At 46.6% G+C, this 14,165-nt stretch overlaps 1 gene segment (V, D, J or C); it reads right to left on the bottom strand.

Moving 5' to 3' along the window:
* Positions 1–3,066: 3,066 nt before the first annotated feature.
* On the bottom strand, positions 3,067–3,535 carry LOC127576439 (T cell receptor alpha variable 38-2/delta variable 8-like). The segment is given in 2 exon segments: positions 3,067–3,383; positions 3,490–3,535. Coding segments are annotated over 2 exon segments (363 nt in total).
* Positions 3,536–14,165: the final 10,630 nt, after the last annotated feature.

The raw sequence follows: 14,165 nt of genomic DNA, 5'->3' as shown, positions 1-14,165 counted from the left end.
ATGACTGCAGCGAAAAATAAATCTAGCCCGTCGCCGAGTAACTACAGTTGAGAATTATAGTCTGCCCATCATCAACCGTTGGGCAAAGAGGTTCCTGGGTCTTTGAATGTTTTCCCCTCGTTCCCGCAACAAACAAGAATATATGACCAGACTACGAATGCATTAAGCATAAGAGGCCCACACAGGCCACTTAATCAGAGACTCCCCGGGCAGCCCGCCCTATCTATCTCGTGAGGAACATGTGGAACGCAACAGCGTCCCCTTCACATTTTGTAAGATGGGCTGTGGTGGTTCTCTGCTGGAGGACTGGTTGGCGAATCAGAACTGAGCAGATCAGTGCAACAAAAAGAAAGAACATTCATCCCCTTGCTCGCTTTTCAATTACTGTCCCTCTCACTCCCTCTCTTTCGTTCTTTCTCTGAATGTGATGTGGTTCAGGTTCCAAGTCTGCTTATTCCCCCACCTGTACTCTTCACAATCTTTCGATCTGTCTCTCTTAAATTCAAGTCAGGGAAGTTTATCATTGTCTGGGATCCCAATAACTTATTCCTGTGTGGAATTGGCTCATGTTTGAGGGCTCAAGCATCGCATTGTGTCAGCCATGGATAAAAGTTCTCTCTCTCTCTCTCTCTCTCTCTCTCTCTCTCTCTCTCTCTCTCTCTCTCTCTCTCTCTCTCTCATCCGCTCTCTTCCCGCTCTCTTTCTCTCATTCTCCCTTGTTTTGTGTGTGTGTATCTGTGTCTGTATGTGTGTTTGTGTGTGTGTGCGTGTGTGCGTGTGTGTGTTTGTTTGTGTGTCTTCTCTCTCATTTACCCTTCTAATCTGCGTTTATGTATTTTCATCACTATCTGGGTTCTCTCTCTCTCTCTCTCTGTCTTACTCGTTCTCCCTCCCCTGCCTGTCTCCTTGCCAGTTTCTTTCTCTCCCCTTCTTCCTGTATTCTATTCCTGTCTGCTCTGCTTCTCTGGCCGCCCTCTGGCAGCAACAACTTCAGTGCCACAGGGATCGGTACGTGGCCAACTTCCCACTATTTATATAAATTGCTCCGATGTTTACTTGAAAGGTCTGGTTTCCATATGCCCCGAAAATGCAAGTGCAGGACTGACCAATAAAGTGCTGACTCCATAACGGGGTGGGTCGGGAGTCAAAAGTTCTTCTTTCAGCCGATAAGAAGTCTGTTCAAGAGTTTAAAGAGCGGGATGGAAGCTGTCCTGGAGTCCAGCGGTAAGTGTTGTCAAGCTTCTCTATCGTCTGACCGAAGGGGTGGTATGGAGAAGAAGAAGGGTATTCGAATATTTTGGCTGGTTTCTAGAGGCATCTGGAAGTGTAGGCAGAGTCAGTGGAGAGGTGCTTTGTTTTGTGACGGACTGAGCTGCGTTCACAACTGCGCAATTGTTTGACGGCTTGGACGGAGCAGTTCGCATGCCATGTATGATGTATCCGGTGAAGATGCTTTCTCTCATGCGTCTGTATAAACTGGTGAAGATCATCGGAGAATGCCGAATGACAGTCAGAGATTTTTTCCCAGTGCAATAATGGCTAACACGAGGGGACATAATTTTAACGTGATTGGAGGAAGGTATCAGGGGGTGTCAAGGGTACGTTTTTCACACAGAGAGTGGTGGGTGCCTGGAACGCAATGCCTGCAAAGGTTGTGGAGGCAGCTATTTTCGGGACAATTACGAGACACATAGATAGACACATGAATTATAGAGAGATGGGGACTAGGTGGGAGCGAAGGGTTTGATAGACCAGGCTAAAATGTCGGCACAACATTGGGGGCCGAAGGGCCTTTACTGTGCTGTAGTGATCTATGTTCTACGTTGTATTTTCTTTCCTTAGTCTTCTAGAGAAGTAGAGGCGGTTGTGTGCTATCTTGTCCAAACTGTCCCCGTGGCTGTAGCGGGAAGAAATGTTGCCGATACTTACACCAAGGAAGTTGAAGCCCTGAACAATCTGCACCACAGCAGACTGTTACAGACGGGCGTAATGTCGATGAGCTTCTTTTTTCTGACACTGAGGCAGAGGTTGTTTTCTTTACACGATTTCACGAGACGCTCCATCTCCTTCATGGGCTCCCACTCGTCATTGTTTGCTGTCCGGCCGACGACGATTGTGTCATCCGTGAACGTGTAAATGAAGTTACAGCAGATTTTGACCACAGAGTCCATAGTGTTGAGGGAAATCAGCAACGTTCTGAGAACGCAGCCATGTAGGTTACCGTGTGTGTTGAGCGTTATTGAGGAGGTGCTGTCGCTTATCCATACTGATTGCGGTCTGTGGTGAAGAAGGCAAGGATCCACTTGTGGAGGAAGCAGGCTGCAGACACCAGTGTCGAGGAGTTTGGAGATAAGTGCGTTTGGATTATGGTGTTAACGGCGAGGATTTAGTCAATAAATAGGAGTGTGACGGAGGTTGCCTTGTTATCCAGATGTGCCAGATAGCGTAGGGCCAGGGAGATGGCAGTAGCCGTGGACCAGTTTCGGCAGTAGCGAAATGCAGTGGGTCGAGGTTGTCTGGGAGGCTGGAGTTAATGTGTGACATGACCAGACTGTCGAAGAACTTCATGATTCTGGATGTCAAAGTGACGGCGCCCAAGTTGTCTTAAAGCAGGTAGGATTCCAAAATTGGAGTATGGAGTTGTTAAGGACTTCTGTGAAAACCTCCACCTGCTTGTCCGCAGAGTATCTGAAAACAAGGACGAGGACTCCTTCGGCGCCCGTCACTGTCGAGAGGTTCGATGTCTGTGACTTGAATTGCAAACAGACCAGTTACCGCGAAGGGAACACAGCGGCCAGCTGATGCATTCATTCATATCTCCCATAAAATAAAACCATGGGAGAGCAGAGCTTAGGAATCAAAAGACAGACATTGGAAAGTTAGTGACAGTAAAGCCACAGGGGAAGCTGCACAGACCGAGGGCGAGGGAAACTGGCAAAATTAGGGACGAGTTCTCAGGGTGGCGGGAAACCACAAACAATACGCACGGTGCAGATGTATCCAGCGGCTTCGGGCAAAGTCGACATCTACGCAGAGCTGGAGTTTCTGTATGAGCGTTTAACTGGTTTACATCACTGTGCGGCGGAAGACGCAGTAATAAACTGCAGAGTCTCTCAGCTGCAGAGATGCGATGTTCAAACTGGTGAATTTACTTTCCATCTTGAGGTGGCCGGCGAAGCGAGTTTGGGCAAAATCTGCATTTTCAGCTCCACTTGAACCTTCACGCAGTATGAACTCAGGTCTTGTGTCTGACCGTTGCCGGTACCAATATACAGAGTAGTCGCTCGCTGTAGTATCATAGATGCAGCTGAAAGTCACCTCCTCTCCTTCTGTCTTCACTTCTGAGGACACCGTCTGAGTGACAGAATCTCCATGACTGGGGTCTGAAAAATATGTTCAAATAGTAAGAGATTAGACCGACGGCTTTCACAGTTCAGGCCGAAACCGCATGAATCAAGAAAGTAGCTGAATTGTCTGTTGTACAATTACCTGTCAGACAAGTTCCACAAACAACCCAGAGGGCAAGTATGTGCATTTCGGCTATAAAGGGTGGGTTTGATTGTAACCCTCACAACCAGCTGCCGTCGCTCTTCAGGACGTTCCTGCTTTTACCTTTTGTGCGGGTGGTGGCAGGCAGGTGGTGGGCGGGGAATGAATGTCAGACCAATGAGAGCATTTGATCTTCCCACCAGCTCCGCCCTCCACACACCACCTACAGGCATACTTCCCAAAAAGGGACACAGGCGATGTACTTCTATGAGAACGGTTCAAATTGCAGACACTGGTTGGGGAAAGAATCAGCCTTAGTCAATATTCCGAGGACAGCTCGGCACTATTAACTAAGGCTGCCAACATCGCAGTATCAGTGATGGAGAATTTAGCCTTCAGCGAGCACACAGTCTGCCTGGTGAAACGTGATTACTGATTCAAGCTCTCTCTCTGAGGAAGTAAATCACCAGGCCATCCCTGTCGAACCTTGGCGAAGGATCAGATCCAAAATTGTTCTGTTGCTCGTTCGTCCCGCTGGAGAGAAACGTGGGCTGATTGAGCACATAAAGAGTGACAGAGAATGAGAGAGATAGAGGGAGGGTAGACTGGTGTGTTTTGTATGTGTGTGTGTGTGTGTGTGTGTGTGTTTGTGTGTGTGTGTGTGTGTGTGTGTGTGTGTGTGTGTGTGTGTGTGTGTGTCAGTCTGTCTGTCTGTCTATATGTGGCTGTGTGTGTCAGTGAAAGAGAGAGGGAGAGAGAGAGATGGAGAGAAAGACAGAGAGAGAGAGAGACAGAGAGAGAAAGAATGTAAATTATAAAAAAAGCACACCGCTGCAAATGCAGGAAATTTCGACTAACATAAACAAAAACACTTCTGGAAATACTTCGTTGAGTGGACTGCATCTTTGGAAGTAAAAGCAGCGTTCGTGTTGCAGCTCCATGTCACGGCTTCATGCATTTTGACAATAAACACAAGTGAACACCGCAGCCTGATTGGTCCAGGACTGAGAGGAGGTTTGAAAACAGAGAATGTAAGTGAAAGGAAAGAGACGGAGGACGGAGAAGAGATTGTGACAGAGAGAGAGAACGTGTGTTAGTGAGACAGAAAGAGAGGGAGAGACAGACATAGAGAGAGAAATATAGTTGGAGAGAGAAATGCCTTTTGACTGCTAAATGTACACGTACAGATCCACACGATGGTGTAGAAAGACGCCCAAAAACGTGACTCATCTGGATAGTTCTGTTCTTTTCGACAGTGTAGAATAGGAATAGCTGCCTGGATAGCGAAGCTTTCCATTATTGCAGCCTTATCTCCTTCCTCACTACTGACATACTTACATAGCTTTGTATCATCGGCAAAATTGGGTATTTTACAACAGGCATCCCATCCCAATTATTTGTACTTGGATATCTGGGCCGCGCTGTTTCGAAGCTCTGATCCGAAAATGGCAACTAATCCCTGTTTTAAAGTGCTCAATTAATGTTGGCATTCCATCCAGTCGGATCATTCCAAAGATACTTCTCGGCAATTACTTGCGGTGTTTGGCAGAGCCGTTGCCAAACCAAGTTGTGATGCCTCTGGATCGGAGGCTTTCTGTTGCGCATCTGTAAGAATTGGTAAGAGTTTTCGGGGACATGCTGAATTTCTTCGCCTTCTGAGGAAGTAGAGAGGTTAGGGTTAGTGATCATTACCAGTCGACTGACCTGGTTCAGCCACGTGGATGCCATGGCCAAGAAAGGTCACCAGCGCCTCTACTTCCTCAGGCGGCTAAATATATTGGACACGTCTCCTTTGACCATCACCATTTTTTATCGATGCACCACAGAGAGCATCCTATCCAGATGCATCACAGCTTACTACGGCAACTACTCTGCCCGAGACCGTAGGAAACGTGTGGGTACACCTCATACCATTACGGAAAACAGCCTCCCCTCAATGGACGCTCTCTACACTTCTCGCGGCCTCCGTAAATCAGCCAGCATAATCAAATATCCCATCCCTTGGACATTCTCTCTCATTCTCCTCGCAACAGGCAGAATATACAAAAGTCTGAAAGCACGTACCACCATGCTCAGCAACAGCTTCTATCCCGCTGTTTTAAGACAATTGAACGGTCCCCTGGTATGACGTGGATTCTTGACATTAGATTCCTCGTTATGAACTTGCAGCTCATTTTCCACATACACAGCACATTGCCTTTAACTGTAACATTTTATTCGATATTCTGTTATTGATTTACCTTGCACTTCCCCAACGCACTGTTGCTACGAATTGATATGTATGTATGGTATGCAAGACATGGGTTCACTGCACCTCAGTACATGTGACAATAACAAACCAATTTACCAATTTCACCGTGGAGTTTTCCGTAAACTTACTACTGTTACAGACAACAATGGCAACACCGTCATGAATATATTAGAGTGTTGATTAAGGGTCTCAGGACGCAGCTGAGCACAGCCTGATGCTCTGATTTTCCAAACTGAGGGTGGGTGAGTCACCGGTAGGTGTCTCTGATTTTTATCTGTAATGGCTCTATGTATGTGGGAATTAGTGAAAACAAACAGAGGAATAGAGTGTTTTAATATTCTGAGGAGAACTGGACTTGAATTTACCATGGCGACAAGCATGGAGGAGAGTGAGGTCAGTGTATGGTGTGCTAATTTTTAAGGCAGGTCCTTATCAAGAAGGAGGAGACGTTGGGTCTCTTGCGGAATTTTAAGGTGGATAAATCCCCATGGATAGATGAAGCCTTTCCCAGATTGTTGAAAGAGGCAAGATCGGAGACTTCTGAGACCTAAAGGGAAATCTTTGTATCCTCTGTATTTACAGGCTGAGATTCCACACGACTGAAAAATAGTCCGTGTTGTTCCTCAGTCTAAGATGGATAATCAAGAAGAATAAAAAACAGGAAAATATAGACCGATGAGCCTCAGATCAGTGATCGGGATATTATTGCAGAAGATACTTTGGGATGAGATCTACTCTCATCTCGGCTTCGTGCGGGAGGAATCTTCCATCATTATTCATTGAGTTACTGAGGACGAAGATGAATGATGAGGGTTGGTCAGTGCCCTTTGTCTACATGAACCTGAGAAAGCACCCGATGGGTTTCTCGTGTTCATTTTGATCCAGAAGATTAAGGCACGTGGGATCCATAGAGACTTTGTGTATGGCAATCAGAATTGGCCAATACATGACGGATGACGAATATGAGAGATTGAATTCAGATGAGGAGCGCTCATCGTTGTGTGGGAGGACCGAAGGACGTCATGTCGGTAGAGGATTGGCCGACATTTGAATGCTTGGCCTATGGGAAATTCGGTCAATGTAAGCTATGGCTCATATTCTTTCGCTCTCACTCTCTCTATATCTCTCTATCTATCTATCTATCAATCTTCCTTCCTTCCTTTCTTTCTTACTATCAAGCTATCATGTCAATCTCTATCTATTGATTGATCTATCTCTGCCTGAATATCGATCGATCTATCTGCCTATCTCTCTCTATTTCTCTCTCTTCATTCTCTTTATTTCTTCCCCTCGCCCCTCCTTTCTCTGCTCTCTCACGCCTGCGTCCATTATATCTCTCCTTTCTTCTCTCACGGCATCTCACTCTCTCCTCCCTCCACCGCCCCTCTCTTTATCACCCTCAATCTAGCCATCAGAAAATCTCACTCCACCTTCCTTCTCCCACTGTCTTTATCAGCGCCAAGCGATTCAACTCAGACATTCCCTCTCCGTCTTCATTTTATTTCCAAATTTACAAACAAGGTAAGTTTTTACTTGATCATCATGTCGATTTATGCAGGTGAAAGTTATGTTTCTGAACACGTGCCTCCGTTGGAATGGTTGTCCCGTTTTCCGGAGTGAGAGATCGCTCTGACAAGCGCAGCCGGTATCACTCGGATTGACTCCTCCCTGCCACAGTGTAACCCCATGGCAAGGAGCTACACTGCGGAGCCCGAAACAACAGCCGTGGTGTTAATTAAATAAACCATTTTTCTGTCTTTCTGACAGCAGCCGAGAAATTCTCCGAGAATTCTGGAGACTGAGGTACTGTTACTGAATCTGAACCATCTGCAGTGCACATCGCGGCTTATCCCAACGTTAGCCACTGGACCAAACAAATATCCAGCCATCGCTGAGTAGCTGCAATTTAGTATTGTAGTCTATCCTTCCTCGCCGTGAGCTCGGGATGTTCCTGGTAACTGAATCTTTCCCATTTGTTTCTGCAACGAAACACAGAATATATTAACAGTCTTTAGATGCATTGAGCATCAGAAAATCAAATGGCCACCGACCTGAAGGTAATTTGAACGAATACATATTATTTTCAAGAGGTTAACACTGATATTGTCGTGTAAATCATATCAACGGCACCCCTAACTTTCTGGGAGATGCCTTTGTGTGGTTCTTTTCTGGAGCATTGATGGACTAAACATATCTAAACAGATTCGGGCGATAATCAGAAAGGGCAGTTCATCTTTCGGCCTCCTTTTCGATCTCGATCCTCACTCGCTCCTTCTCTCCTTTTGTGTGTGTGTGTGCGTATGCGTCTGTGTGTACGTATGAGTTTGTTTGTGTGTGTGTGTGAGAGAGAGAGAGAGAGATAGAGAGACAGAGAGAGAGAGACACAGAGAGAGAGAGAGAATGAGAACACGCATATTTGGCTAAGGACGCCCTCTACGGACGGACCTTTGCAACACCCAGGGCAGGATTTCTCCGGATCCGACATCTCCTGCAACAGTTTGGGCTCCATGGCACAGAGATACGCGGAGGATTCCGACAGAAGGTCCCTGGAGGTATTTAAATAAACACTGTTGTGATCCTTCTGCATCTCCGCGGAAAAACTGCCTGGACTCTCTGGAAACCATTCTATCATTTTCCAGCTGCATATATTTTGGAGATTCCCCGCAATGCTGAATGTACCACAAAACCTTTGCACTCTCCTTCGGGTAAGAACAATTCAGCATTATGTCTGTCCTTCCATAACCATTAATTCAACCGGATCCTGGCTGACCGAATCTTTCCCGTTCGTAGCCGAAACAAACCACAGCATATGTGAACACCCAGAAGTGCATAATACACACAGACCACAGAGTGGCCGAATAAGTAGGGACTCACATGGCAGCACGGCTAATATAATCAGTAAGTGACACGGGAACACATGCCATCTGTCTTCATGTTAAAATGCAAAACCTTTCCAGATATTCAACAGAGATGACGGATATTGAAGAGAAAACACACATCGTCAGACTGGTGGCGTTTCGCAAGCAGAGAATGGGCGGCTAACTCCGAGGTTAAGCTCCTGGACACAAACCACATTGTGTGGTGCTTCACAGCCTCTCTCTGACTACTGTTCGTTATCTGTCTTCTCTCACTCTCTCTCTCCCACTCTTTCTTCCCTCACTCACCCTCCTTGTCTCTCTTTCTATAAACCCCGCACTCTCCATGTTTCTCTCTCTCTCTCTCTCTGTTTCTCTCTCTCTCTCTCTCTCTCTCTCTCTCTCTCTCTCTCTCTCTCTCTCTCTCTCTCTCTCTCTCTCTCTCTCTCTCTCTCTCTCTCTCTCTCTCTCTCTCTCTCTCTCTCTGCAGAATCCGACACGAGAACCTCGGTGATGATTTAGTGACCTTCTTGCGACCTTGCTGCAAACAAGCCCAGAAACTCTTCACGTATTCTCGTGACGGAGATAGTGTTCCCGAGCCACGTATCACAGATTTTCCCTACTTTATTGACTGCACCAAAAATAAAATCGCACCTGTCGCCGAGTAAATGCAGTTCAGTAGTTTCTCGTCAGTATCAGTTCGGCATGATCCTGGATAACTGAATATTTTCCCCTCGTTCCAGCAATCAGCGAGAAAATATGAACGGCTTACAAGTGCTTTTGGCATAAGGGACCCACTTCATCAGAGATGCCCGGAACAGCACGGCCAATATAATTAGCGAGGGACATGAGGAACACAACAATGGCCACCTACAGTTTTTGGAAGAAGGGCTGTGGTGGTTCTCTGCTGGAAGACTGGTAGGCAAATCATAACTGAGTTGATCAAGCGCAACAAAAAGAAAGATTGTTCACCTTGTTGCTTGCTTTTCAATTTCTGTAAACACGCTCCCTCTCTCTCGTTCTTTCTGTGTGTGTGTGTGTGTGTGTGTGTGTGTGTGTGTGTGTGTGTGTGTGTGTGTGTGTGTGTGTGTGTGTGTGAAGTGTGAGGTACAGAGAGTGAGAGAGCGAGTTCACACATTCTCGCTCTGTCTCTCTCTGTCTTATTCTCTCTCTGACGTTCACAGACACACTCACATAGACACACGCCCACACGTACGCACACACAAATAAACACACAAACACCACACACACACATACACACACACACACACACACACACACACACATTAATCGATCCTTCCTCTGTCTCTCCCATTCTCTGTCACAGGTGATGTGCCAAATTAGCCCAAGCCTCTGGCAGCACGTTTCGAATGAGGAACGACCAACAAAACTATTTTGGATCTAATAGCGCAAGTTCGACGAGATTTCGGGGAGACATACTTCCTCAGAGACAGATTGAACCAGTTATCAAATTTCAGCAGGCAGTCTATCATCTAGCTGAAGGCCAAATTGACAATCGTTGAAATTGCAGTGTCGTCAGCCCCAGTTAACAACACCGAGCTCTTCCCGGTATATTGACCAAGGTCGGTTCTTTCCCCAACCGCTCTCAGCTGAACCATTCTCAGAAAAGTACATAGACTGCGTCCCATCTGGGGAAGAAGGCGGGCGGGCGTGGATAGAGGGCGGAGCTGCTGAGAAGAGGATGTGCTCCCATTGGTCTGACGTTCACTCCACGCCCACCACCTCCACACCACCACCCGCACAAACGGTGGAAGAGGGACATGCTGAAGGGCGACGGCAGTTGGGTGTGAGGGTTATAAGCAAACCCATCCTTTACAGCCGAAATGCGAGTACTCGTCCTCTGCATTGTTTGTGGAGCTTGTCTGATAGGTAATTGCGCAACAGACAATTCATCTACTTTCATGATTCAGCGAGTTTTCGACCTGAATTGTGAAAAAGTCTGTCTAATACTTTACTATTTGAATATTTTTCAGACCTGGGTCGTGGAGATTCTGTCACTCAGAGGGTGTCCTCAGAAGTGAAGACAGAAGGAGAGGAGGTGACTTTCAGCTGCAGCTATGATACTACAGAGAGCGACTACTATTTATATTGGTACCGGCAACTGTCGTACTCAATACCTGAGTTCATACTGAGCCACTTTTCAGGTGGACGTGAAGATAAAGCAGATTTTGCCCAAAGTCGCTTCACTGGCCATTTCAACAAGGAAAGAAAATTCACCAGTTTGACCATCTCATCGCTGCAGCTGAGCGACTCTGCAGTTTATTACTGCGCCTTCCGCCGCACAGTGATGGAAACCAGTTAAACGCTCGTACAAAAACTCCAGCTTCTGTTTCGTTGTCGACTTTGCCCACTGCAGATGGCTAAATCAGCACCCTGCGTGCTGTTTGTGGTTTTCCCGTCACCCTAAGAACTCGTCCTAAATTTTTTCAGTGTCCCTTGGCCTCGGTCTGTGCAGCTTCCGCTGTGGATTTTTCAATCTCTCAGTTTGCAATGTCAGTCTTTTGATTCATAACATCTGTTCTCCCCTGGTTTTATTTTTCTGGGATATATGAAGAATAGTATCAGCTCTCAGCCGTGCTCCATTCGCGTCACTGGTTTGTTTCCATTTCAGGTCAGATACATCGAACATCGAAAATGTGATCGGCCCGGATGGTCACTGGCCCTGTTCTCAGAACCTGCGTGGGCCAGCTGATGGGAGTATTCGCAGAAGTCCTGAACATCTCCTTACTCTAGTCTGAGATTTCTACCTGCGTTAAGATGACCAAGGCGAGGTCACTCTGATATTTTGAATAACGAAATGCTTCGAGAGTCTGGTCATGTCACACATTAACTCCAGCCTGTCAGACAACCTCGAACCCATTGCATTTCGCTGCCGACGAAACTGGACCACGGCGGATTCCATCTCTATGGCCTTACACTAAGATCTGACGCATCAGGATAACACAGTCAACCCCGTCAGACTCCTATATATCGACTAAAGCTCCGCCTTAACACAATAGTTCCAAACGCACTCATCTCCAAACTCCTCGACATTGGTGTCTGAAACCTCGTACCTCCGCAACTGGATCCTTGGCTTCTTTTCCAACAGACCGCAATCAGTAAGAATAAGTGACAAGCTTCCTCAACATCCCCCTCCCACCACCACCCCCACACACGCACAGACACACAAGCAGGGTGACCCACAAGGCTGCGTTCTCAGAACCTTGCTGTTCTCCCTCGACACTCAGGACTCTGTGGTCAATATCTGCTTTAACTTCATTTACACATTCGCGGTTGATATCTCCGTCGTCAGCTGGATCTCAATCAATGACGAGACGGAGTACATAGGGAGATGGAGAGACTTGTGTCATCGTGCCAAGACAACAACCTCTGCCTCAGTGTCAGAAAAAAAACCATATCGACTTCAACCCGTCTTTAACAGTGCTACTGTGCTGCAGATTGTTCAGAGCTTTAAATTCTCTTATGGAAGTTTCAGCAACATATGTTTCGCTCTCCAGCTACGTGAACGCGTTGGAGAAGATATCACACTAGCGCCTCTACTTCTCTGCGCAAATTCGGCATGTCACCGATGACCCTCACCAGTTCATACAGAGGCTCGATAGAAAGAATCCTATCGGGATGCATCATAGATTTGTATTGCAACTGCTCTGCCCAAGCCCGAAGATAATTGCAAAGTTGTGATCGCAGCCCAGTCCGTCACGAAAACCATCTTCCCCTCCATTCACTTCGTTTACACTTCACGCTGCCTCGGGAAAGCATCCAGCATTTTCAAGGACCACTCTTCTTCCTCGGGTAGAAGGTTGAACGTATTGAAAGCACGCACCGCGAGACTCAAGGACAGCTTCCTTCCCGCTGTTTTAAGACTCTTGATCGGACATCTTGTACGCCCAAAGATGAATTATTGATCTCCCAATCCACCTCGTCATGAAATCAGCACATAATTTGTCAGATTTGTCATTTGACCCAAATGGAGACCACAAATGCTGCATTTCAGAGTGGTTGTAATCTTTCACCATTTGAACAATATCTTTGGTTTAATTTCTCTGCAAAGGGAACAAGTTCGGTATTTTTCACATTTTCTCCCTTTGTCATTTCGGGAAACGAGGAACATTCAACCATGGGACCCTTGTGTCCCGTGACCACTTATCGTTCCATCTGACCACAACATACCTGTATTAATTCGATCTAAATTCACTGCAGTCTCTTGCATTTTACTTTCCATCCAATATTGCATGGTCGGAGCATACGGAAACCAGACATATCAAGTGAACATCGGAGCTATTTATATAGATTTTGGCAAGTTGCTCACGTACCGATCCCTGCGGCACTGCAGTTGCTGCAGCCAGAGACAGCGGGAGAAGCAGAGCAGACAGGGATGGATTAAAGGACGAAGGGGAGAGAATGAAACTTACAAGGAGACAGGCAGTGGGACGGACAGTCACAGACACATCGACACACACACACACACATAGATACACACACACAACAGGGGAGAATCAGAGAGAGGGGGAAAGAGAGAGGATGAGAGAGAGAGAGAGAGAGAGAGAGAGAGAGAGAGAGAGAGATTAAGAGAATTTTTAGCCATGGCTGACACAGTGCTGTGCTTGATTCCCCGCACATGAGCCAATCCCACACAAGGAATAAGTCCTTGGGAACCCACACAGTGTCAAGATTTCCTGACGAATTTGTTTCTCCCTCTTCTTCTTTTATTTCGTTAACTCCATTTCTCCCTCTCCCTCCCTCTCCCACTATTTCTTTCCTGTCTCAGACTTTTCGTTCTCTCACACCTCCCTCACCCATACTCTATGTATATTTCTCTCTATCTCTCTCTGTCTGTCTCTGTACTCTCTCTCTGTATAAATATATATATCCCTCTTTCTTGTTTCTCTATCGGTTTTCTTCTGTCTTCCTTCCTTCCTTCGATGCCAGCCAGCCCTTCGTTCTGTTTGTCGCCACGCCTATCTCTGCACCGAGATATGTGTCCCCAGGAACACTGCCAGGCGATCTATTCACTATTTATGAAAATGGCTCCGGTGAAATCGGGAAGGTCTGGTTGCTAAATGTGGTGATGACGCAAAAATAAATTCCAAGAAGATGCCATGAATTGGAAAGGAATAGAAAAAGGTTTTTCGGCTGAGGTTCTGAAAACCCATGCAGCAGTGCTCTGCAGCAAGGTAACGAGTGGACATATTTCTGTGCATAATGATATATAGTTTCCATTGCAGATAAAATATTACAATAACTCTGTGATGCACCATGATAGGCTGCCCCAATGTGTCAGTGAGCAGGACAGTAAGTAAAACTCTGAATTGATGTCATGTCCTCGCGGGTATGTGCGCCCCTGGCGAGCGCTCTCTGGATGACTTTTACCCTGCAACCGTGTGACCCATTCCGCAAAGATACCCTGAAAAAGCGACGTAAGAGCCCCGGTGATACTGAAGTTGACTTTCTTGCTACCTTTCCGAAGAACAGCCGAGAAAATGTCCCGGTATTCTCGTGACGGCGATACCGTTCCTGACCCACGGATCTTTAGCGCATATTTCGGCTTT

The sequence above is a fragment of the Pristis pectinata genome, chromosome 12, assembly GCF_009764475.1.
Source record: "Pristis pectinata isolate sPriPec2 chromosome 12, sPriPec2.1.pri, whole genome shotgun sequence".
Lineage (NCBI taxonomy): Eukaryota > Metazoa > Chordata > Chondrichthyes > Rhinopristiformes > Pristidae > Pristis > Pristis pectinata.
The sequence above is the reverse complement of the archived record's forward strand: the minus strand, read 5'-3'. Positions and strand labels throughout refer to the sequence as shown.